The 23,760-nt window shown below is 46.1% G+C and overlaps 1 protein-coding gene across 12 annotated transcripts in view; it reads right to left on the bottom strand.

Moving 5' to 3' along the window:
- The window catches only part of RC3H1 (ring finger and CCCH-type domains 1), an 885,277-nt gene that overhangs the window by 446,932 nt on the left and 414,585 nt on the right, over positions 1-23,760 (bottom strand). For 6 of the 12 annotated variants that reach the window (XM_078641675.1, XM_078641699.1, XM_078641682.1 and 3 more), the window contains exon 10: positions 1,607-1,888. The exons of the other annotated variants lie outside the window; for them this stretch is intronic. In XM_078641675.1, the coding sequence (XP_078497801.1) occupies positions 1,607-1,888 (282 nt within the window). The remainder of the gene's footprint in view (positions 1-1,606; positions 1,889-23,760) is intronic. 12 annotated transcript variants of the gene reach the window in all.

Genomic DNA, 23,760 nt, shown 5'->3' on the forward strand with positions numbered 1-23,760 from the left:
CAAGACTAAACACGTTTCAGACACACTGAGTTATAATAAAACATACGGTTTGCAAACTTGAAACAACAAAAATCCATATTTTGCAATAGCCACATTTCCAGGCTTACTGAATCCTTCAGTGTGTAAGTTAAGTGATGTGTGCCACTTTAAATTTTAGTAAGTAAATAAAACAATGCCCCAAGAAACCGCTTGAACCAAAAATAAACGCCTACATGAACCAGTGTTTTGGGCGAAACAAAACTAAGAATCCTACCTGCCCAGCCACCCCCAAAAAAAATTCTGCAGTCCAACAGAAAAAAAGAGTAAAAAAGGGTCTTTAAAAAAATGCACATAAATATTATCCTAAATGAAGGTTGCTCTTTAAAGATGTTAAAATTGTTCAGACAGGCTGAAAGAAGGCTGTTTTTTGCATATGGTCTGCCTCTCACCTCAAAATAGTGGTGAGAGGGTAGGAAGGAGGGGTTGTTAGGGTCAGATGAAATAGAATTTGTAAACAATTGTTTTTCAATGTCTTTTGGCATTTTTTCCTGCCATTCAGTAGGCATTTAATCCTCTACACACTGCGGTCACAACTTACTAGCCAGTGGTAAGGATGCTGTGATTTTTTAAACAAACAGAAATTTAGAAAATAACTTTCTGTTCTATTGAAATGGAACGCACTCTGACATGTTAACTTGTTATCTTTTCAAGTGACAACAAAGGTGACAATTTCCACAGAAGCGAAAGGGTAATTGAGTTTTGGAATGAAACAAATGCTTTAAGTAAAATAAAGACCAAGGAAAGAACTCTCATTACAATAATCATATTTACAGATTTTGCTCATTCGTGTAAATCTGAAAATTGCATGTGGCAATCATAAACAAATTAGAGCTCCAACATTAATTTTTACTGCACTGGCTGAGTTCAAGGAAAGTGAATCTCCCTTTCCCTACAGTCACCTTTTCAATTGTTTATGGTGCATTCATATTGTATTGTTAAGGTGGCGTTTAGCCCATTGTGCCCAAGGTCTGAACAGAAGTGTGCCTAAAGCACATCTGTAACAGTGAAACTTTAGATAATTCTTCAAAGAACCACCTCCCAAGGTTCACATTTACTAATTTCTCCTCCACACAATAGAATTAAACATTCTACAAAAACAATGTGTGAGTCAACACTTAGACCTGATAGACCAAGGAACAATTGTGGATCATTTTTGGTAATACTGCTCCTTTAGGGTTCCTCTTGATAAAAAAGTTTTAAAAAAACGTTTTAAAAAAATGAGCAACCAGTACTATTTTTCCAAGATATTTTAGGAGCCTCAAACAGACAAAACTTAATTCTATCTATGCCCTCCAACTGAAACAAAAAGCGAAACACACATGCAAGCACTAGTAAAGAAGGCAGGAAGAACCGAGGGATGAAAATTAAAATTTTCAGGTAAGCATGGGAATCTGCACATTACTAAACTGTTTTAGTTCAGTGAATACATCTCAACAAGGATAAGCAGCTTTCAGGCAAACAATAAATGTGGAGCCCCAACACCCTATTCATGTGCCAGCTCTTATAACAATACTTCCTCACGATTCAATATATAACAATGTGGCAAAGGATTTACAAAAATGCGTACAGGTCAGGAGGGGACCCGGGGGCACTGGTGCTCAGGTGGTCCATCTTCCCTTGCTTCAAGTTGGATTCGTAGCCAGAGTCTGTTCCCCGTGAGATGAGCTGCGTCACTGCGCTCCCTCCCGACACAATGCCATTTGGCAGGCCTGAAGGCTTCCGGCTGGGCATGTCCACCGACCCTTCGTCAGACAGCAGGGGTCCAGAGGGTAGGCCCACTTCATTCAGCTGGCCCAGGGAGGCACTCAGGGGTCTTCTGGGAACCAGACGCTTGTTCATTTTACGGAATCTGGCGGCAGACAAACAAAACGACAGTCAGCTCCTCCAAAGGCGAACGGCACGCTTATCTGCCGGCGAGCAGGTGTCTCTCTCCGGCGAGAACCTATTTTAAGAATTGAGAGGTGGTGTAGCACACTGCCTAATGTGTGCATGTGTGCATGTGTGCATGTGTGTGTGTGCGCGCATGTGCACGTGAGACAGCAAGCTAGAGAAACACACAATCCAAACAATACTTGGCTTATAATTAACTGAGCCTGTACACGCAAACCACAGATAAAGCCACATAAGTATTCGGTAAGGTGTAGGCACTTTGGAAGAGAAGCCTCTTTTAATCACACAGATTTAAAAGTAACAGAAAAAAAGTAAACTTTTTCATATCGCTCAAGGAACCATTTCTTAAAAGTCTGAAGGAGCAGTAGTACCAAAAATATCACAACAAAAATTGTTGATCTCTTGACCTACTCATTTTACTTTGTCACACATTTTTTTGTTAAACAAATTATAATTTTCTATTGCACTGAAGAAAGAATTTGCTGTTACAAGGTTAACAGGGTTGTTGCATGACTTTTTTTGAGATATTTATTTAAGATTAATGTCTCTGGCAGCTAAACCACCCCCCCACCCCCAAATACAACTCCAAATATTACTACATCTGCAAAGGTGGCATTGGCTATAATACAGCTTTCAGGTAATTAATATTCAACCGCTCCTTAATAATGTCACGAAATGTAGAACAGAAATCGGTATGTGAATATTTTAGGCTTTGTCATTCTGAATTTGACTGAATTGGTTATTTTTTCCCCCATAAAACGACTACTGTTTTGTTGTTCAAATAAATAAAGAACTGCTATTTACAGTGCTAGTGAAGATTTCTTTTTTTATAAATGAAGGGGATGGAGATTTGTTAAACGTAAAACTCAACCAATCCTAGTTCTCTCACTTCATTATCGGCTAATGGAGGAATTTGTCTCTTTTTGTGATATATTAATAAGTTGATATACTGTGTAAAGACTCCAGGGGTTCCCTTACGTGTGGACAGGGGCTTGCTATGTAATCCCAGTGCTCTTTTAGGGAGTAGTGTGGTCAAGCAGACTTAGGCTGAACATAGAGGAGTGCCATACATTTATAAACTATACACAGATTAATAAATGACACCACGACTCAAGAAGGTGACCCACACCAATTTATAAAAAATACCAAGTACCTTTATATATGATTCGGCATCAGAAAAGTTGTTCAGGTAAGTAGGTTTTTAAATTTAAATTCTTTTCACTTTAAAAAGTGAACAGTACAATTTCGGAACTCTGCAATTTTTTCCTAAGGAAGGAAGAAAAAGTTCTGCAAACAGATTGTACATCAACTTATAGGACAAATCTTCAGGAGTTAAAGTGAGTATTGGACAAGGTCCAAGGCAGCACCAACAGTACACCACCTGCAGCACAAGGGCGGAAGGGTGCAAATCAGTGTTGGGAGGCCAATGCGTTTCAATAGGAATCAGTCACTGTAAAAGAAGCTAGAAAGCCAGTTGGGCTGAACCAACAAGTGGGCTCAGGTTTTGTGATTTTCAGGGACTTACCTTTGGGGCGACTGGTGCAGAGGTGTCCTTAGGCGTCAGGTTTTTCCTTACCGAAGCAGACACAGTTGAGGAGGCCTGCCTGAAGAGACTGCAGGCAATGTCAGGGAATCCAGGAGGGGTGAAACCACAATGGGCTCGAGCTCTGGAGGGCTGGGGAACTTTGTTGGCACCGGTGGCCACAGTACAAGTCTCCTTTCTCTAAAAAGGTATAATTGTTCCCGTGAATTGGCAAAACCTTTAGCAACCTCTGTAAATCCCTAGAGAATGATGCCCCTGGTTCCTAAGGGCAGGAGCACAAATTGTGTCACCTGAAGGGACCCCACTCACACCAAGGGCTGCTATCACAGACTGAGTGTCTAGGTGCAGACAAAAGTGAAAACCCGACATGTCACACATCCCTGTGTACCATGTTCCCTAACACTGCATGTAATATTTGTAAGTCATCCCTACAGCAGGCCTGACAGCCTTAAGGCAGGGGTGCTGACTATTCTGGTCCAGGGAGGATCTGGCTTGGCAGTTGGGGCTGGACTGTTCCCATGAGGCACAGGGTCAAGACTGATTTGCATATGGCCAGGTCTAACTGGGGTGGGTTGGTGAGCAAAAGAATGATGGATTTAACCCAGATCTCTTGACTGAGGTGAATGTTTTGATTTGTTCTGCATTCCGTCCATCAATTTTGTGTCTTTTGACTATTAAATGTGAGGGCATACCTGCAGGAGCAGATATGCCCCTGTGCTGGTCAGTCCTATTACTGCCAGTACAAGTGAACGGGCAAGGCATTTTTAAACATGTGCTGGACACTGGTGAAAACGAGTTCCCCAACTACATGATGGCTTCAATGAAAATAGGGATGTTTGGTATCAAAAATCAAATATTGGTAAACCCACACTGATCAAGTAATAGGGAGCAGATATATTTTTGCTACACCCAAGTTTACCACGTGTTACACTCACTCCTTCCAAAGGGTTCCTCCCCTCCAGTGTCCTCCCCATTAGAGAATAGACTACTAGACGGTCATCTCCCTGAGAAAACCATCTCTCATATATCAAAAATGAATATGCAATATGGAGGACCCCCTATTAGGTCTCCAAAATAAATGGGTGACAGAGGGCATATAAATGGACGATTAGGAGTGGTGAGACGCAGTGTCTTCCCCCATAATGGTAGCTATCTCAGCACGGATCAGGCTAGTGCAGCTTAAAATCCTGCATAGGACATATATTACGGGACCTAGTTTGGTACAGATGGGATAGAGTGAGCGAAGGGGATTGTCGGAGAGGATGTGGACAGCCAGGCACCTTTATGCACATCATATGGGACTGCGAGCATATCCAGACATATTGGAGGGAAGTACACAGGGTTATGAGTGCCGTGCTCAAAACGGTTATTCACCCGGAGGCACGCCAATGTCTCCTAAACTTATGGGAGCCTACTGATTTAAATGCACACCAGATACAATGGGTCACTTTAGGGTCGATGATAGCAGAAATAAGTATTGCTCAGGCCTGGGAAGCAGCAACGCCACCCACAGTTGGGACCTGGGAAGCAAATCTAGACTGGTGCATGTTCCGGGAAAAGACAGTCTATGTGGTCCGTGGCTGCCCCAAAAAATGGTCACGAATTTGGAGTGTCAGGAAATCATATTGTGGAGATATATGCCCTGAGATATTTGCCCTCCCCCTCTAAATTGTGAAGTGGATGACCTACCCTCCCCATGATTTATCCCAATGATGTAGACTGTAAATGATGATTGTATTAGTCTGTCTAGCCTACAATGATTTTGACTGTATTGTATGACTTGCTATATGTCGATGACTGTTGAATAAAAAGATTTATAAAAAATAAGTTATACGGAGCAGAAGAGGGAAAAATAATCGGGTAGTCCTCCACTCACAAATCACTATAAACAACCTAAGACATGATTATACAGGAATCCATACAATCTTTATAAAAGGGCTGGCATTGGGGGGTATCCACCACTACCCAACAGCTGGTCGACACACTTTACCAGTCTTTATCCAATCCTACGAACCCGCAATCTTTTAATATGTTTTCTTAAATGCTGGTGTGTCAGTCAACTCATTCCCAATATACCCTTAACTAAGAAAGGTGCATACAAAAACACAACAAAAAGTGTGTGAAGGTGAGAAAGTCCCTCATGGGTGCAACACCAGAGGAGCTACTGGTAGGTTCTCACCAGCTTGCCCACGTTTCTCATCATTGGTAACTTTCTCACTTATAAGTGTCCAGTAAAAAGATAAGAGGTGAAAATAATGGTGTGTATATCAACAAACGCAAAGACACCGTAATGTGCAAGAGAAAGAAAATATCTCCATAAAATGGAGTTCAAACTCACATAAATGGCGTTGCAATTTTATTCAGAACCTTGAGTTTTCTCAAAATTAAAAACAAACTGCAGGTTTCAGACCAATTCAAGATAGGCCAACATGATTCATTGCCTTTCCTATGTTGTGGCAATTTCGTTAGGGCTTCGAGGTCAAGAGTCACCTCACTGGACTCCTGTTGGGTAGAGGTGAAACTCACACTGTCAGTGTTGGAATTCCCAATACATGCACCCAGAGGTAACCTTAAAGGTGTCCCCTAAAAACCAACCAGCTTCTGGTGTGCTAGCCAACTGGTTTCTGCCAGCCTGCCACCCGAGAGATTGTTCTGACCACCTATGGTGAGAGCCTCGGCTCTCAGAAGACCCAGAAAAAAGCTTGTCCGGGAAGAGGGTGTAACACCCTTCCCACAGGATAACCTGCAGATTAGCCTTTCTTGGATAGCAAGCCTCCAAGGGCTGCTGCCTTTCAAATGCTAATATGGCTCCCCATAACACGAGAGGAAGCAGACCCCTTTGTCCAGAGCCAGATAGGATTCTGGACAGGTGGGAAAGTTATCTAGTGAAGTAGGTGTGCTACCTCCAGGCTAGTACAACCCCTAAAGTGGGCTAATGTGAGGTAGACACAATTTTTCAGCAGTAGCCATCCATGTGATGGCATACTTAGGAATTTTAGGACAGGGTTATGCCATCTTCCTATATGAAGTGGTCATATAGGGGGCGTAGTGACCCCAAAGGTCAGTAGCCCATTGGCTACTACCCTACACTCCCCTAAAGCCCCTAAAGTCATTATTTAGGGAAGCCCCTGACACCAGATCCTGACGGCCTGACACAGAAGAGACGCAAAAGCAAAGAGTAGAGATGCAGCTGGCCTGGTACCAACACTGCTGGCCTGTCTGTATTCCTTGTCAAAAACTGTGCCAAAGACAACTCGTCCTGCAGCTGTTGACTCCAGAAACTTGGGAGGACTGCCTGCCTTTGATAAAGACCCAAGACCTCCCATGAACAGAGGACCAGTTCTCCTGCATTCTGCAGAAACTCTGACACAAGGACTCCGAGCCCTCTGGAACCGCCAAAATCCAACACCTGAAGCCACCACAGCCCTGTCACCCCCAGCAAGAGTTGAAGTGGGCCAACTGTGTCAACAAGGTCCTCTAGCCCTCCAGAGCTAGACTCCATCTTGATTTCACCCATCGAGGACCTTCAGACATTGCCTACAACCTACTGCAACTGCTCCCGGTAAATAAACCGGACGCCTAAAACTACCTCTGCATCCGTTGCCCCCATGCTGTGAAGAAGAGGACCAAAGGTGTCCCTACGCCCCTGACAATCGAAAGGCCTGAGCCCCCCTGTTGGCTCAGCCAGAGCCTGCAGCCTCTTTTTGCAGTGACCGATCTCCAGAGAAAACCTCTGGTCTCCAGATGTTGTTTTGTACCCTGCACCTAGCCACCCTCATGTCGCTGGTGGTGTGTTGTTGGTGCTGCTTTGGTCTTTGCCCATCACTCACTTTAACACCTGAAGATTGGTCCTATAGCACAAGTTACTTACCTTCAGTAACGATATATCTATAAGAAACAGTAGTTCGTGTTCGATTCCTTACCTTGGAATATCCCCAGGCGTCAGGCTGGATCCGGAAAGTTTTCATCAGCAGTACCCTTGCGTGTCGGTAGGCATCGTCTGCGGCTCCGCGTCCATCGTCGGCATTGTGATCACCGGGATAACATGGTCTGAGTACTTAGCGCGCTGACGTCAGTTCTGTACATAGCTTTCCGCGCCAGGAACGCAGAGCCAAGATAGAAACCGACACTGGTGCCATGAAACTAGGGCCCTCAAAGGGATGAACCTTTACCCTAGATATCAGTTCGCAGAACGGGGAGGATGGGTGGGGCGGTAAGGAATCTAACACTAACTACTGTTTCTTAATGATATATCGTTACCGAAGGTAAGTAACTTGTGCATCTGAAAGAAACAGGTTAGTCTTAAGATCACTTACCTTTGAATAGATACCCCAGCAATACCAACACCGGTGGTGGGTCTGCAAACCAAGATCACACCAGAAAGTCCTGGAGAACAGAAGAAAAAGCCATCTCTCCGGACTTGGCTGTCCAGGCAGTAGAGCCTAGCAAACGTGTGCAGCGAGGCCCAAGTAGCTGCCCGACAGATGTCCTGCAAGGGGACTCCCCGACCCAGGGCAGTAGTAGCCACGGTGGCCAGAGTGAAATGGGCGCGCAGCCCCACAGGAGGCTCCTTTTTCGCCAAGGAATAACAGACCTTGATGCACAAAACAACCCACCGAGAGATGGTCCGCTTGTGCACCACCTTCCCTCATTAGGGCCCACTTAACCAACTAAGAGCTGGTCATCCACCCGGAACTGGCGTGTGCGGTCTAGATAGAAGGAGAACGCACGTTTTGGGTCAAGACAGTGGAGCATCTCTTCCTCTTTCGAGGGATGCGGAGGCGGAAAGAATGTGGGCATGGTGATGGACTGCCCGATATGAAAGGCTGTGACCACCTTGGGCAGGAAAGAAGGACGAGTCCTCAGAACAACTTTGTCCGGATGGATAGACAGGAAAGGAGGTTTAGAAGATAGAGCCTGGAGCTCACTCATTCTCCTGGCAGACGTGATGGCAACCAAGAATGCAGTCTTAAGAGTCAGAAGACGAAGAGGACAGTTATGAAGTGGCTCAAAGGGAGCGCACATCAGATAAGTCAGTACAAGGTTCAAGTCCCACTGAGGCATCACGAAGGGAACAGGAGCAAACATGTGTGTGATTCCTTTCAAGAATCTACTTACAATAGGGGACTTGAAAAGAGAAGGCTGATCAGGAAGCCTTAAGAAGGCTGAAATGGCCGAGTGGTAGCCTTTGATAGTGCCCAGAGCAGAGCCCTGCTGGGAAAGAGAAAGAAGGAAGAGGAGAACCTCTGAAAGGGGGGCAGAGAGTGGATCCACAGCCTTTGCTGTGCACCATGCCAAAAATTAGTTCCACCTGCAGGCGTATACCGATTTTGTGGAGGGACGCCTGGCTGCCAGAATCACATCACAGACTTCAGGAGGCAAATCAAATGGCCTCAACTGCCGCCGCTCAATCTCCACGCATGTAGGTAAAGACTGGACAGGTTCGGGTGGAGGACCGTCCCCTGCTGCTGCGACAGACAGTCCTCCTGAAGAGGGAGACAAATCGGGGGATCGACTGACATGCTGAGTAGCTCGGGATACCAGTATCTTCGTGCCCAGTCCGGAGCCACAAGGATGACTTGGGCCCGGTCTCGCCTGATCTTCTTCAGCACTCTGGGCATAAGTGGTATAGGCAGAAAGGCATACAACAGCCCGCAGCTCCACTCGCGACGAAAAGCGTCTCCGAGCGAGTGCCGCACCGGAAATTCCAACGCGCAGAACTGATGACATTGCACGTTCTCTTCGGCTGAGTTCGTCCACCCTGGCGTTCAGGGAACCTGCCAGGTGTTGAACCACCAGGGTGACGCTCTGGTGTTCTAGCCATGTCCAGAGGCGAGGAGCCTCCTGACAAAGGGTCTACAACCCCACCCCACCCTGTTTGTTGCAGTACCACATGGCAGTGGTGTTGTCCGTGAACACCTGCACTACCCTTCCCCGGACAGAGGGAAGGAATGCCTTCAGTGCAAGTCGGATCGCCCGCAGCTCCAGAAGGTTGTTATGGAGTCGGGACTCCGCCGGAGACCAGAGGCCTCTGATCTCCGCCTCTCCCATGTGCCCCCCATCCCCGGAGGGACGCATCCGTCACTACTACGTGCTCAGGTTGGGGTAGGGAGAGGGATCTGCCGCTGACCCAATCGTGGTCCATGAACCGCCACTGGAACTGACCCTCAGTGCCCTACGAGAGACAGGACGTGGTCGGAAAGGTTGACCTGATGCTGTGCCCACTGAAACTTCAGGTCCTACTGCAGAGCCCGCATCCGCCACCTAGCATGATGCACCAGAAGGATGCAGGAGGCAATCAGCCCCAGGAGCCGCAGCGTCAACCTAACCGAAACTCGGGATAAAGGCTGAAAGATCCGAATCAGAGACTGAATATCCCAAACCTGCTGTTTGGGGGGATAAACCCGAGTCCAGAACCGCTCCGATGAAAAGGAGCTTCTGAGAGGGGCACAGGTGTGACTTTGGCACGTTGATGGAGAACCCCAGCGAGTGCAGGAGGTCGGCCGTAGTCTGGAGGTGGGAGAAGACTGTCTGGGGCGAGCCCACCTTCAACAACCAGTTGTCGAGATAGGGGAAGACTGAAAACCCTTATCTGCGCAGATGAGATGTGACCACCGCCATCACTTTCGTGAACACCCGAGGGGCGCAGGTAAGGCCGAAGGGGAGCATGGTAAACTGAAAGTGCTTGTGGCCTACCGTGAACCGCAGGTAGCGCCGGTGGGCCGGCAGGAAGGGCATGTGGAAATAAGCGTCCTGCAAGTTCAACAATACCATCCAGTTTCCGGGGTCTAGGGCAGCAACGACCTGAGCTAAAGTCAGCATCTTGAACTTCTCCTTCCAGAGGAAGACGCTGATGCCCCGGAGGTCCAAGATAGGGCGTGGGCCCCTTTTGCCCTTCTTGGGTACCAGAAAGTAGTGGGAGTAGCAACCACGTTTTACTTCTGGCCCAGGGACGCGCCCTTTGGCCAAGAGGGCCATAACTTCCTCCTGCAGAAGTTGAAAGTGATCCCCCGACATGCAGTGGCACTGCGGTGGCGTGGCTGGAGGGGTCGCCTCGAAGGGGAGGGAGTAGCCCCTTCGGACGATTTGCAGCACCCACCTGTCCGACGTGATGGAGCGCCAGTGGAGGAGGTGATGGCGGACCCTGCCCCACCCTGGCGTCGAATGGGCCTGAAAGCTCGGACTAGGAAGGCTTTGAGGCGGATGCTGCGAGAGCTGTGTGGACTTACCTTGCCGTTGCCCCCGGCACCGCCATGGTGGTTACCACGTCCGCGGACGCGTTGAGGCTGGTTATGCGGCCTGTGGCTGGCAGGACGTTTGGGGGTGCCCCTTCCTTGGCCACGAAAGGGGCAAAAAGCAGAAGTTTGCTGGCGCTGGCCCGACAGGCCCAAGGACTTGGCCGTAGCCCTGGAGTCCTTGAAACGCTCAAGCGCACTGTCTGCTTTGTCGCCAAAGAGGCGACAGCCATCAAAGGGCATGTCCATGAGCGTGGCCTGGACATCGCCGAGGAATTGGCGGACCTCAGCCAGGCGTGGCGGCGAACCGCCACCGTCGTGGAAATCCACACCTGATGGAGGGCTTGGGCGAGCCGGGACCGGGCCTCCTCCGGGCACTGGGGCAGCACGTCCGCAACCCTGTCCCACAAAGAGTGGGCATAAACAGTTTCTTCCCAAACTGATCAAACCTTTTGGATTCCCGATCTGGGGGAGCCGTCGGGAATGCGGTCTGGGACGTAGAACCCTGGATCTCCAGGCTCTCGGGGTGGGGTGCACGGACAGAAAGCTAGGGTCACCCGGAGCCGGGCGGTGGCGTCGGGCCACATTCCAATCCACAGGGGGCTTGGACCAGGTGCCCATCAGAACGTCCGTGAGGGCCTCATTGAACAGCAGTAGAGGCTCAGAGGAGCTTAATGGCGGCTGAAGCACCTCAGTGAGGCGGTTAGTCGTCACGGCCGCAGTAGGGAGTTCAAGAGCCAAGGCCTTGGCTACCCTGCGCAACACCACACCATACGTAACACCCTCCATCGTAGTTACGGAGGGAGGAGAGATGAATCCAGTGTCCAAACTACTGGCCTCCCCTAGCTCATCTGCCCAGTCCTAGCTCAACTGGCACTGCTGTGCCAGTGGGTCCTCAGACCCCTCCCAGTCCTCCCCTTCATCCCCGTGACGGAGCCGGGTCGTAGATGAAGGTCTCACCCATCGACGCCGGAGACGGCAACGAGCGGCGGTGTTCCGACGCCAGACCCGGACTGAAACTGGGGCAGACGTCGTCTGAGGACGGCGCCGGGAGTGACACCATGGGGGTCGGCGACAGCAGAAGAGTTGTACGGTCAACTGGCGTCGACCGGGATCCAGGCACGGATCCCGCGGGGGCGTCGGGACCGAAGTCGATGATGGGGCCGAAGCACCCGGCCCGCCAAGGCCCCAAGTTGGGTCTGCGGGGCCCGAAGTCACGCCGGCAGGCCACAACGGAGGGAAGTGAGTCCTCATGGTAATGAGGAAATCACGAATCTCCTCCGGCGTCGCTCAGACGGAGCCACGTGGGCGGTGTCGCCCGAACCCTCAGCCACGTCGCGCGAGGGGAGTCTGAAGAGCGATGTCGCCTCTTCAACTTCTTCTTGGAGTGCCTCAACTTACCGGAGTCCTTGGAGCCTGACGAGTGCTGGCGATGACTCGACGAGTGACTACTGCGGCTCCGCGATCGGTCCCTCGACTTCCTCCTCGACCAGGACCTCGAGCAGCGCGGAGACGACTGCCGGATCTAGAGTAGCTTGCGGGACCGCTCCCACCTAGCTTTCGAAGTCAAGGCCCGGCAGTCGGGGCACGACTTGTCGTCGTGGGTCGGCCCCGATGCAGTAGAGACACAGATGTTATGTTATGTTATTAAAGTATTTATTGAGCGCACTATCACTGATTAGTTTCTTGGCGCTGAGGTCAACAGTAACAGACATGGGTGAGAGGTGGAGAGTTTATTAAAATGCTTGTCTGAAAAGCCAGGTCTTCAACGTTGTCCGGAAAGAGAGAAGATCTTGGTGGGGATCGTCACCGACATCAGGCGGTGACAGGTTTCGCATGGCTTGAAGCCAGGCATTCCTAAGGCACCAGGAGTCGAATGACTAAGAGTACTGCTCTTCTCGGATCTGTGCTAGCTGGCGCGGAAAAAATAACGGACGTAAGCACGCGAGGGCGGCGTCTAAGTACTCCGCCGACCTCATCCCGGTGATCACGACGCCGAAAGCGGAGCCGCAGACGACAACTACCGACGCTCAAGGGTACTACTAACAAAAACTTTCCGGATCCCGCATGATGGCTGGGGATATTCTAAAGTAAGGAATCTAACACTAACCTGTTTCTTTCAGATAGCCGTTGTACTGTTTGCAGAACTTGTTCTTTCGTCCATAGGATAACATTGCAAAACTCAAAAACTGCACTTTATCCACTTTTTGAACTGAAAAGAATTTATATTTAAAAACGTACTTACCTGAACGATTTTTCAAGGATGCCTATATATAATAAATAAAAAATCATGCACTTGTCTTAAATTGATACAAAGGACAATAATAGGATGGAATATTTACATTTGAGACTCTGTTTTTAAGGTTTGCGCCGAAACAGACAGTATCTTTGCACTGTTACTGCACAAAAGTTCCCTTATTTTGAAAGTGGTAAAATGGCCGCTGCATTAGCAGGCAACTTGATTAGATTTTAATGGTCCTTTTACACTGTTTGCTACCATACCTGTGTATTTGTAGAAGCGTTCAATGGCAGCACAAACATCGTTATATTTATGTTCTTGTCTGAGGACTCCTCCTCAAGGCTTGTTGTTTCAAAACAGGCGTCTTCTATATTACCTGTGGGGGGTTGTTCGAACCCTGGGACATATGAAACTGGGCTCTAATTAGGTTAATGTTTTTGACCCAGGGTCCTGCCTGACCTACTGTATTCATGTTGTCATTTTGGCGTATGAGGCTCAATAAAAATTATTTTGACCCAAAAATGTTTTATGTCAGTCAGTTAAGCAACTGGTGCTCATGTACAGTGCTCTGATACCTTCGGGTCTAGTTCAAGCTACAGAAAACTGCAAAAAAAAAAAAAAGAATTTTTAATTAGAAAGAAGCTACGTTCCTAGGAGGCACTTTTTTGTGGAGCACATAAGGCAGCCCAACTTAAGAGTGTGACTTACCTGGTGGTACAACAAGCTTACTTGCATAGCTAATTTCCTGCCAGTCCTGGTGCCAAATATGTCTGAGGACAGGGGATGGTATCACCAAGGTTTGGGGGAATCCGGGATGGCATATCAAATGCAGCAGATGTCACTAATTGTACGCGGCAGTTTCGTGGTGCTCACAATCATCTGGACCCATCTCAACATGGATTCCAGAGCAGCTACAGCATCAAATCGGCATAGATCACTGTGAAAGATTCTATTCGCTGCCAGGCAGACTAGGAAGGTGCAGCTAGAGTGGCCATGCTTTATGTGTGCGCAGCCGTCGATATGATCTTCATCTCGTTTGATGCAAAGATGGTGCGGGTTGTTGGATCTTTTCTAGGGAATAGGACCCAAACTGTCATCTGGGGGGACTATAGGGCTAAACTCTTCCAGCTCTCTTGTGGAGTTCCGCAGGGATACTCTCTCAGTCCCACTTTGTTTAATCTTTATATGGCACCACTGGCAAAACTGGTGCAATATTTTGGATTTCAGGTGCTGTCCTACGCTGGCGACATCCAAATTATTGTCTATATATCTGACAATTTGCCACTGGTGGCAGACTAGTTTAAGTCTTGCATGATGGAAATCAATACCTGGATGAGGGAGAACTTGTTAAAACGTAACACTGAGAAGACCAAGATTATGATTTTTAAGGTGTACAACTCTGTGTGGTCTGAGCTCTTGTGGCCTGAGACTTGCAATCCTTTACCTATCCCGGTAACCCCCGCAAAAAAAAAATTTTAAATTAAAAATTAAAAAATTAAAAATTGCCGAGTGATTTTGGTAACTCCCTTACCTTCAACTCGGGTCAACAAAACGATAAGCTCCTGCTTTTTCATTATTAAGATTCTGGAGAAAAGTTTTCCCCTTCCTTTCTGGGGCCCTAAGAGTTTATCATCATAGCCCTCATCAAAACCCGCCTCGATTCCTGCAACGCTCTATATTTAAATGTTAACCAGTACTCTCAAACTGCAAGTCATCCAAAATTCAGCAGCACGGGTAGTCCTGGATGTCCCCAAACACCTCTATGTTAGGGAGGGATTACAGTCACTCCACTGGTTACCCGTGAGTAAGAGGGTGATCTTCAAAGCACTACGTATGGTCTATAAGGTTCTGTACCAGTAGGGCCCAGGGTACCAGAGAACCGCTTTCAACTGGTAGTAGCCAAAAAAAACTGCTTAGATCTGCAGTGACCATTCCCAGGTACTGGAAGACTAGTTATGGCGGCTGTGCTTTTTCTGTGGCACGGGCCATGCAATGGAACACTATCAATTCATATTGCGAGCCTGAATTCCTATTCTGGGTTGCGCAAGCATCTAAAAAGCTAGTTATTTTCTTGTCCATATGATGCTCTTTCCATCTTTCCCTGGCTGCTTCCTTGACCAGTGCCAGCGCTTCGATGCCTTTTTGGCTTAACGTGATCTATAAATTTAAAAATACAAAGGCTTTGAAGCCTCGGGCTTGGTATGCAGATTCACAAGCCATCCTCCTGGAGGAAGTGTAAAAACCTCCTGCCAGAGTAGGCACTGTTTCTGACCTCTGAATGTGAGGCACTCAACTCACCTACAGGAATTCAGAAACTGGTCTGTGGTGGCATGCTGGATGATATCCATCAGCCAGCACACTAATAGGCTGGTAGTTTTTTAGGGGGCACTTCTTAGGTTCCCTCTGGGTGCATATCTTAACAAATCCACTACTGGCATCAGTAAGGATTTATTAAGTCAAGGTGTTTGATACTAAATACAATGGGTTTCAGTGAAGCCATCATCTAGCTGGGGATCTTGTACTGACCAGTGGCAAGTATATATACTTAAGATGGCTTCCACGTTCACTTGTACTATCTGGCAATTTTTTTATTTTGTCATTTTGTTGTGTTACAATGAATGCAAAATCATTAAGCTCACTGTCATATCAATCTCAATATACTGTACACAAATATATCTGTGAAACAAACAAGAGATAAACGCCCTTTCTAGTCCTTACCTTGGCCAATCTGTCCTGTACATGCCCCGTCCACCCAAACCATACAACTTGCCGGAAGGGCATTTCGAGCGCCATCATTTGGGCCCCATCATGGTTCAACACATTCAGGAAATTCAGATAAAATCAAAAACTTCAAAAATCACATACCCCATGAACTTCCCACCCTCACCTTTATCCAACCCCTGTAGGACCAAGTCCATGATCCAGTTGTGTATTCGACATCGAAGCAGTGATAGCCACATAAGTCCTGAGGGGGCCCCAAATATCCTTTTGACGTGAAGTGAGAGGAAGTGTGGAAGCACATGTCTCGCTGTTCATGCTACAATATGTTAGGCTCATTAACCAAGCGCGTACATTGGGAACCAGCTTCCCACCCCAGTGAATGGCAATCTTCCGATTGGCCAGGAGAAAGCCAATATGGCAATCTACCGCTTGGCCAGGAGAAAGCCAATAGCGGCGAATCTCCAAACTCCTTTGGGGAAGTTGACTACGTACCCATAAGCGCAATCTCGGGCAGCGGGGATAGAGTTCGATTAATCATGAGGCCTAATGTGTGGTGTATCGCATGGCCTGTAGTTTGGGGGCAAGTCCAGGTTAAATGTGCAAAATCTGTGTGTGGAGCTTTACACTTCAAGCAGTGATGTGATCAGGAGGGATCCATTCTATGTGAGTGAGCTGGAGTAATATTCGCCCTACACAAACATTAAAAATGTAAGAGCTTATGGCAACTGTTTAATTATATGTCGGATGTAACCACACAGCAGTTTTCCCATTGATCATCCGTAATGGGGTGTCCCAAATCTGATTCCCAAGCCTCCCGAATCTTATGATCGTTAACATGCACTAAGGATGAGCAAGTTCTATTTAATCTGGAAATCAGGTATACGCCGGTGTCTGCGTCGATAATAGTGGTGAGTGGAGCAAAGGAGTTAGCTTCAAGAGGAAAACTAGGAAAGAGGGCACGCAGTGCTGAAAGGACCCTGTTTACTACAAAGCGCTCCATGAAGGTGGCCGATCAAAATAGAGTGTCTTCCGCCAATGAGAAAATGTGGCTCCCCGGAAAAAGATCGCCAAATTTTACAATATCATATGCAGCCAGTGTACGCCTAGCACTTCACCCATTATTGGGAGCCAGCAGAGAATAGGGAGCAGCAGATACTATCTGGCAATTTAATTACACAGCACACAGGTATATCTGCTCATGCAGATATGTCCGCACGTGTAAAATAATGCATTCTGCCTTAGAGCTAGAAGGCCTGCTGTAGGGGTGGCTTACATATATTGCATGCAGGGTCTTTGGGCATGGAACACAGGGTGTGCATCATGTTGTGTTTTCACATTTTCTGCATCATTTCACTCAGCCTGAAACGGCAGTCTGCATACGTTTGGTGGTCGGTCCCTTAGGGTGGCACAATACATGCTGCAGCTCTTAGAGTCCCTTCTTAGTACCAATGCCCTAGGTACCATTTACTTGAGAACCACAGAGGTGCTAAAAGACCTGACAATCGATGAACAATTGAGCAGTTAGCTTATTTTAGGGAAAGAGCCCTAGAGTCCTGGTTACCAGGAACCCAGTACACTTCAGTCAGAATTTTATCAAATACCAGGCAAAAGAGGGGGATTCAAAAAGGGAAACCTTTCTAAATTCTGTAATTATCACTAATGAGATCTATTTAGCTGCAAAACCAAGCACTGGATATTGCTGCCTTTATAGCTATTGCTGATATTTTAAACACTTTACATCTTTACAGCAGAGTGACATCTTTGCACAGCCACTACAGTGACAGACCAAAGGTGTGGGATCCATTCTTAAGTAAAATGGGCCCTGCTCCAATCAGGTATTTTTCCTCATCACTTGTGGTGCTGCATCTTTAGATGTGGCCAGAGTGAGTACTGAGGTATCTGCGTCTGTGGCTATCACAGGGATGCGCGTTTGGATGAGCCACTAATCATGAAATCATTAATACAGCTATGTTATCGAATAAGATCTTCCTCAATTAGAGTTTTGTTGATGATGTTGGAATACAAACCCCAGTTCAAAATAGGTCAAAGGACAACACACCACACCACTTTGCTCACATTGAACACAACATCAATGATACTCTTGGACGTTCGGTAGTAGGAGTAAGCAATACTATACAAAATTATGTTGAAGCTAGAGACAATACCAGGCAATAACTAAAATGGCATTAAGAGACAGCTGAAATGAAATACATTGTTCTTTCGGTTCTAGACATTTAGCCAACTTGCTCATTTGCGAGAATAATATAATTCAACAAGGCCACAACTGTCACAACAGACTAAGACGGAGAGTCCTAGAGATAAGGGTAGGGATAATTTTTTTGAAGGCATTGTACTTGTAGTTTAGAGGGGCATGCAACAAGTTTCCTCCACAACTCTAATACCTATAGCACCTCTGTAAGTCCCTAATAAATGGTACCCCTGGTACCTAGAGCATGGGTACTAAAGAGGGTCACTAAGGGCTGCAGCTTAAATTGTGCCACCCTAAAGGACACTACCAAACTCATGCAAACTGCCCTTGCAGGTTGGGTGAAAAGGTGCAGATAAATGTAAAAACACCACATGGCACACATCCTGTGTGCCATGCCCATAGACACTGCATGTAATATATGCAAGTCAGACCTATAGCAGGCCTCAAAGCCCTAAGGCAAGGTGTGTTATAGTACATCCGAGGACATAGCTGCATGAGCATGCTAAATAGTACAAATGAACAGGAAAGCAACCTTAAGTATATGTACTGGGCACTGGTTAGTACGAGTTCCCCAGTTAATTTATGGCTTCACCGAAACCTATAGTGTTTGCTATCAAACACCTTGTCTTAAATCCATACTGTAGGAAGCTGGCTTGATATATAGTGAACAAAAACAAGGTATGATGTAGAGAGTACAGACAAACCCTATTGGTATACAGAGGCACAAGTAACAAACTCATATGCTCTCTTTTGTGGTAGCGCGGTGTAGGAAAGTGCCCATTTTTGACATGATCACCCCAACTTTCTGCCTGGTACATGATGCAATTTTGCCATAAGTGAACTGGCTTCCTGCTATCCAGGTCCCCAGTGTCAGATCTAATTTCCTAAAAACTGTACAATTGTTCCCCCAAATAACCATTACTTTTGCACCCCTGCAAGTCCCTAGTGAATGGTACTTCGAGTATCCCGGGCATAAGTACTAAAGAGGGGCCCTAAGTGCTGCAGCACATATTGTGCCACCCTAGTGGACCCCTCACCTAACTCATACAGATTACCACTGAGCCACGCTGTGGGTTCCACAGACTGGCTCCCCCAGTCCTAGCTGACAGCCATTTTTCCCCAGGAACGCTCCCCAATGAAACCAACAGGGCACCGGATGCCCCAGAGCGTACCAAGGTGACCTGTTGGTGCGGCCCTGGACCTTGACCCATACGTACCTTAACTCCAGAAGATTGGTCCTGTAAGTCTCTGCTAAGTTTTCGTATGCAATATATGTATTTTACCCCCGTAGGATAACATTACCACATTAGAGACAATACAATTATATTTACCGGTTATCTTCAAACCTGCTATTTAAAAAATACTTACCCAATACGAAGTTCTTGATGTCGAAAATGATATAAAAACATGTGTAATTGTTCTATATAGGTGTGGATCTCCATATTGAGCGTGTATGTGCATCATTTACGGACTGTCAATTTGAACAAATGTCTAATACTCCCCCTTGATAAGCCTAAGGCTGCTCAACCACATTACCACAAAAAGAGCACCTTGGGATTGTGACAGCAAAGCCCCGTCAACTCACAGGGAATACCTGGACTCGTCATCATATACCTCTTTTCGGTATATTATATAAAGAGCGAGCTTCCTGCATAACATAACGTGTATTTGTAAAGGACACGTTCCGTTTCCCCCCCCCCAAAAAAAGGGGCATCTTGGAGCTGAATCACAGATGTTTGGTGTGAGGCTGAGTGGACCTGCTGGGATTTGAACCTGTGACCATGAGGAGGAACGCAGGCCTCTACAGTGAATGCATTAGTCTCCAGACTCGGTGGTGCAGCGGAGGCGAGGTAAAAGACGTGACATTTGCTGTACCTAAGAGATTCCACTAAGGAATCCAAAATGGTCTTTAGTTTACACCTGTTTGTTTTTTTCGAATTAGAATTTTTTCAAAATTCTTTAAAATAACTTTTAGTGCCTTGTGTAAGACCTCCACTCCAAACTGTCTAAAAACATAAAAGTAGTTAGGCCTTTAAAAAAAATTCGATTTTTTTTACTTTAGCTTTGTTTTAAACGCATGTCTGAAACAGAGGGTACTAGTCAGGCGCTCGACCAGTCTCCCTGCAAGAAACGTAACAAGCATTTGCAATGCAATAGGTCTCATTTGCAAGAGTTTAAGTTATTGGCATTGTAAATAATGATGCCTTTTATTTATGTTTTAAAAACCAACACATAAAAAAAGGTATTGTCATTTACAATGCCAAGAGCTCAAACTGTTGCAAATGCGAGACCTATTGCATTGCAAATGCTTGTTAATTCAGTTTTGTCCACCTCAGAACCACCCCCCAGAATTCAAAGTGAAATGTGAAGTTCACACACAGATCAATCCTGAACCCACCTGCAATTCTGTCAGGCGTAATTCGGCGTCCACCTTTCACGTCATGTAACAGATTTGTATAGTGTTAAATGCCAACAAGTACCCTAAATCGCTTCTGCAAGAGCCTTTCCAGTTGTCCTTCAGAAAAAAAACGTCATAAATGCAAGTACCATAGTCCATAGTCATATATGGAAAATCTCCGTAAGTCTCTCTCATTCTTCAGCTCAAAGTTTAAAAACATACATTTTAAATGTTAAACTGTAGATTATCAGATTTTGACCACCACTCCAGTTGTCCAAGATTTCAGATTCCTACTCTTGACAGTACTGTATTACAGTTTGTCCTTCTGAGGCTGTGACCGTTTGCAGCCAGCAGGTGGCAATCTAGTAACACCCGACAGCAACTAGTAGAGCCCTACGAGGGGAGAGGAGATGTGCACGCGTACGGAGTGCACATCTCGTGTCCGTGCACGTGCACATTGAAATTTATCACAGCAAAGCCTGACACCAGGGCTCCTCTGTCTGCGTGGCTAAGAATTAAACAAGCCTGAAAGCGTCCTGCGCAAAAGTTAAAACGCGCCAGCCCTACGCAGGGACAGAAGATGTGCACGCATACGGAGTGTGCATCTCCTGTCCGTACACGTGCATATCTCCTGTCCCCCTTCGCCAAGCAAACCGACAACAATAGGTCTCGCCAAGGCGAGCAGCGCATGCGCTCGGACGCTAGGCGAGACCTAAAAAGGGCCTCTACACAGCAGGGAATTGTGCCATGGAAACTAGATCTACTAAAGCCCATCTTCCGACTCAACTTGCTAAGGGAAATTCAAATGACCCAGAGGAAACAGACACCAGTAATGATATGCCCTTGGCCTCCCAGCACGAAGCTGGCTCTCTATATAGTATATTGCAACAAAAAGAGAGATAGGGTAGTGGGATACTCTCGCACCCCAGTGTTAATCTCATAAACAAATCAAGAGTATTCCAAGGAAGGATTGGAGACCATCAATATGGAGCAAGAAACGACTTCACTTAAGGCGTTTTATGTTGAAAGAAAGCCCTCACTCACCACCTAGTGATGACATGCTTCATCATCGGGCCCCACAGAGGGAATCTAGCATCCCCTCTGTGTGCTGCGACGCCAGAACTACTGCGGAGCGGGTAGTGGGTAAGGACAGTGATGTGCAAAGAATATTAAGTGAGTGATGTGAGGTTTAAAATCAGTCTGTAGTGTATCACAACAATTTTATTAGGATCACTAAGGACTTTATCAATAAAATGATGTGTCGGAAATGCGTCCACAATTATTCAAGTGGTAGTTTCCTTAAGTCAGTCGACATGTTTCAGCCACGAAACGGTGTGAATTTACCTGGCATTCTTCAGGACTTGGTGTGAATAAACCCTGGCGGCATGGACTCGCTAAGGTCCACCCTAACCTAGGGACGTGAAAGTGAAAAATAAATAGTGAAAAAAGTGCAAAAAATTAGAAAGAAAAACTGTCTTTCTAATAACTCCTGGTTTAGGAGGCTTCCGATTTTAGGGTTTTCTGCACTTTGATAGTGTGATAGATGGTGTGCATCTATCACACTATCAAAGTGCAGAAAACCCTAAAATCGGAAGCCTCCTAAACCAGGAGTTATTAGAAAGACAGTTTTTCTTTCTAATTTTTTGCACTTTTTTCACTATTTATTTTTCACTTTCACGTCCCTAGGTTAGGGTGGACCTTAGCGAGTCCATGCCGCCAGGGTTTATTCACACCAAGTCCTGAAGAATGCCAGGTAAATTCACACCGTTTCGTGGCTGAAACATGTCGACTGACTTAAGGAAACTACCACTTGAATAATTGTGGACGCATTTCCGACACATCATTTTATTGATAAAGTCCTTAGTGATCCTAATAAAATTGTTGTGATACACTACAGACTGATTTTAAACCTCACATCACTCACTTAATATTCTTTGCACATCACTGTCCTTACCCACTACCCGCTCCGCAGTAGTTCTGGCGTCGCAGCACACAGAGGGGATGCTAGATTCCCTCTGTGGGGCCCGATGATGAAGCATGTCATCACTAGGTGGTGAGTGAGGGCTTTCTTTCAACATAAAACGCCTTAAGTGAAGTCGTTTCTTGCTCCATATTGATGGTCTCCAATCCTTCCTTGGAATTCTCTATATAGTATACCAAAGTAAGGTACAGAGTGAACAGAGTCCAGTGGACCCCCGGGGTATACGAGAAGCAAAAGTAGATATCTTACTTTTCTGTGCTAGTGTGGTTGAGCAGCCAGGCTTACGAGATTGTAGTGTTAAGCATTTGTTGTACACACTCAGACAAAAAATTATGTCTCGCTCGCTCAAAGACTTATTCCAGACCAACTGCTTGTTTAAAAAGTTGTTACTTTTCTATTTTTAATACTGGAACCAAAATTGACTCGGTAGCAGGTAAGTGATACTTTAAATACAATGATACTTTTCAAGATATTGTGAACTGGTTTGTAGGAGAATACAAATTATTTAGCAGTCAAGAAAATGGGCTGAAAGCGCTGCAAAATACTTGTGATTACTTAAGGTTACTTTGTTGTTATTACTTTTCTACTTTTGCACAAAACAAACCACACAGTTTGGGTATTGTAATATATTATGAAGCAGGCTAACTCTAAGCTACTTTTGTAGCAGTACAAAACAGGTTTAACAGAACATTTTTCAGAGACAAACCTACCATACAATCCAATGGAGACAAGCATTGGCATAGCCAATAGGTCTCACCTTTGGGACCTTATAAGTGTTTAGCCATGCAACATTCAGATACCAGCGTGGCTTTTGCTGTTTTTTTCTTTCTTCCTTTATTGGTACGTGATTTACAGTGTCTTTGTATTTGGGTTTATTAAGAAATAATTATTGAGCTCTGAAATATATGTGACCCCTGATTATGGAGTCTATGTCAGACTTTTCTTAGTGGTCCTGGCCCATTTATAACCTGACTCCTACCTTTTTTGCTGCTTGCTGTACATGATGGCCACAAGCCTTGCCGCCGCTTTGACGGTTGCTCGCAGCATAAGTTACATGTTTTAGCCTATCCGGCCTGTAAAACATTGGGCAGGCTTTCTCTCCTTCCAATAGCAGGGAGGGAGTCTATGACGGTGAAGAAGGATATTTTTCCAACTTTCGAATATATATCATGTTGTCCTACAAAACTGACAGGCAGCTGCCTTAATTATTTCTACTCTTAAAAAGTGTATTTTACCTAAATTATTTTCTCTTGCCTTGTGACAGCCATAAACATGATTTTATAACTACTGAAATTTATAAGTAACAAAAAAGTGAATCCAGAAATAGATTTCAAAACCTCAAACATTTTAGTCTATTAGAACATCAGTGTGGTTTTAATATTGTTAAACTTTATCCAGCAGATGATAATGTAGAACTAACATACACTTCTACTCTGTACAAAGAAGCAGATACAGTTATGTAGCTAGGCCTGGAAGTCCTTGTGCTCTGCTCCTAGCTACAAAGA

The sequence above is a fragment of the Lissotriton helveticus genome, chromosome 1_1 (assembly GCF_964261635.1).
Source record: "Lissotriton helveticus chromosome 1_1, aLisHel1.1, whole genome shotgun sequence".
Classification (NCBI taxonomy): Eukaryota; Metazoa; Chordata; class Amphibia; order Caudata; family Salamandridae; genus Lissotriton; species Lissotriton helveticus.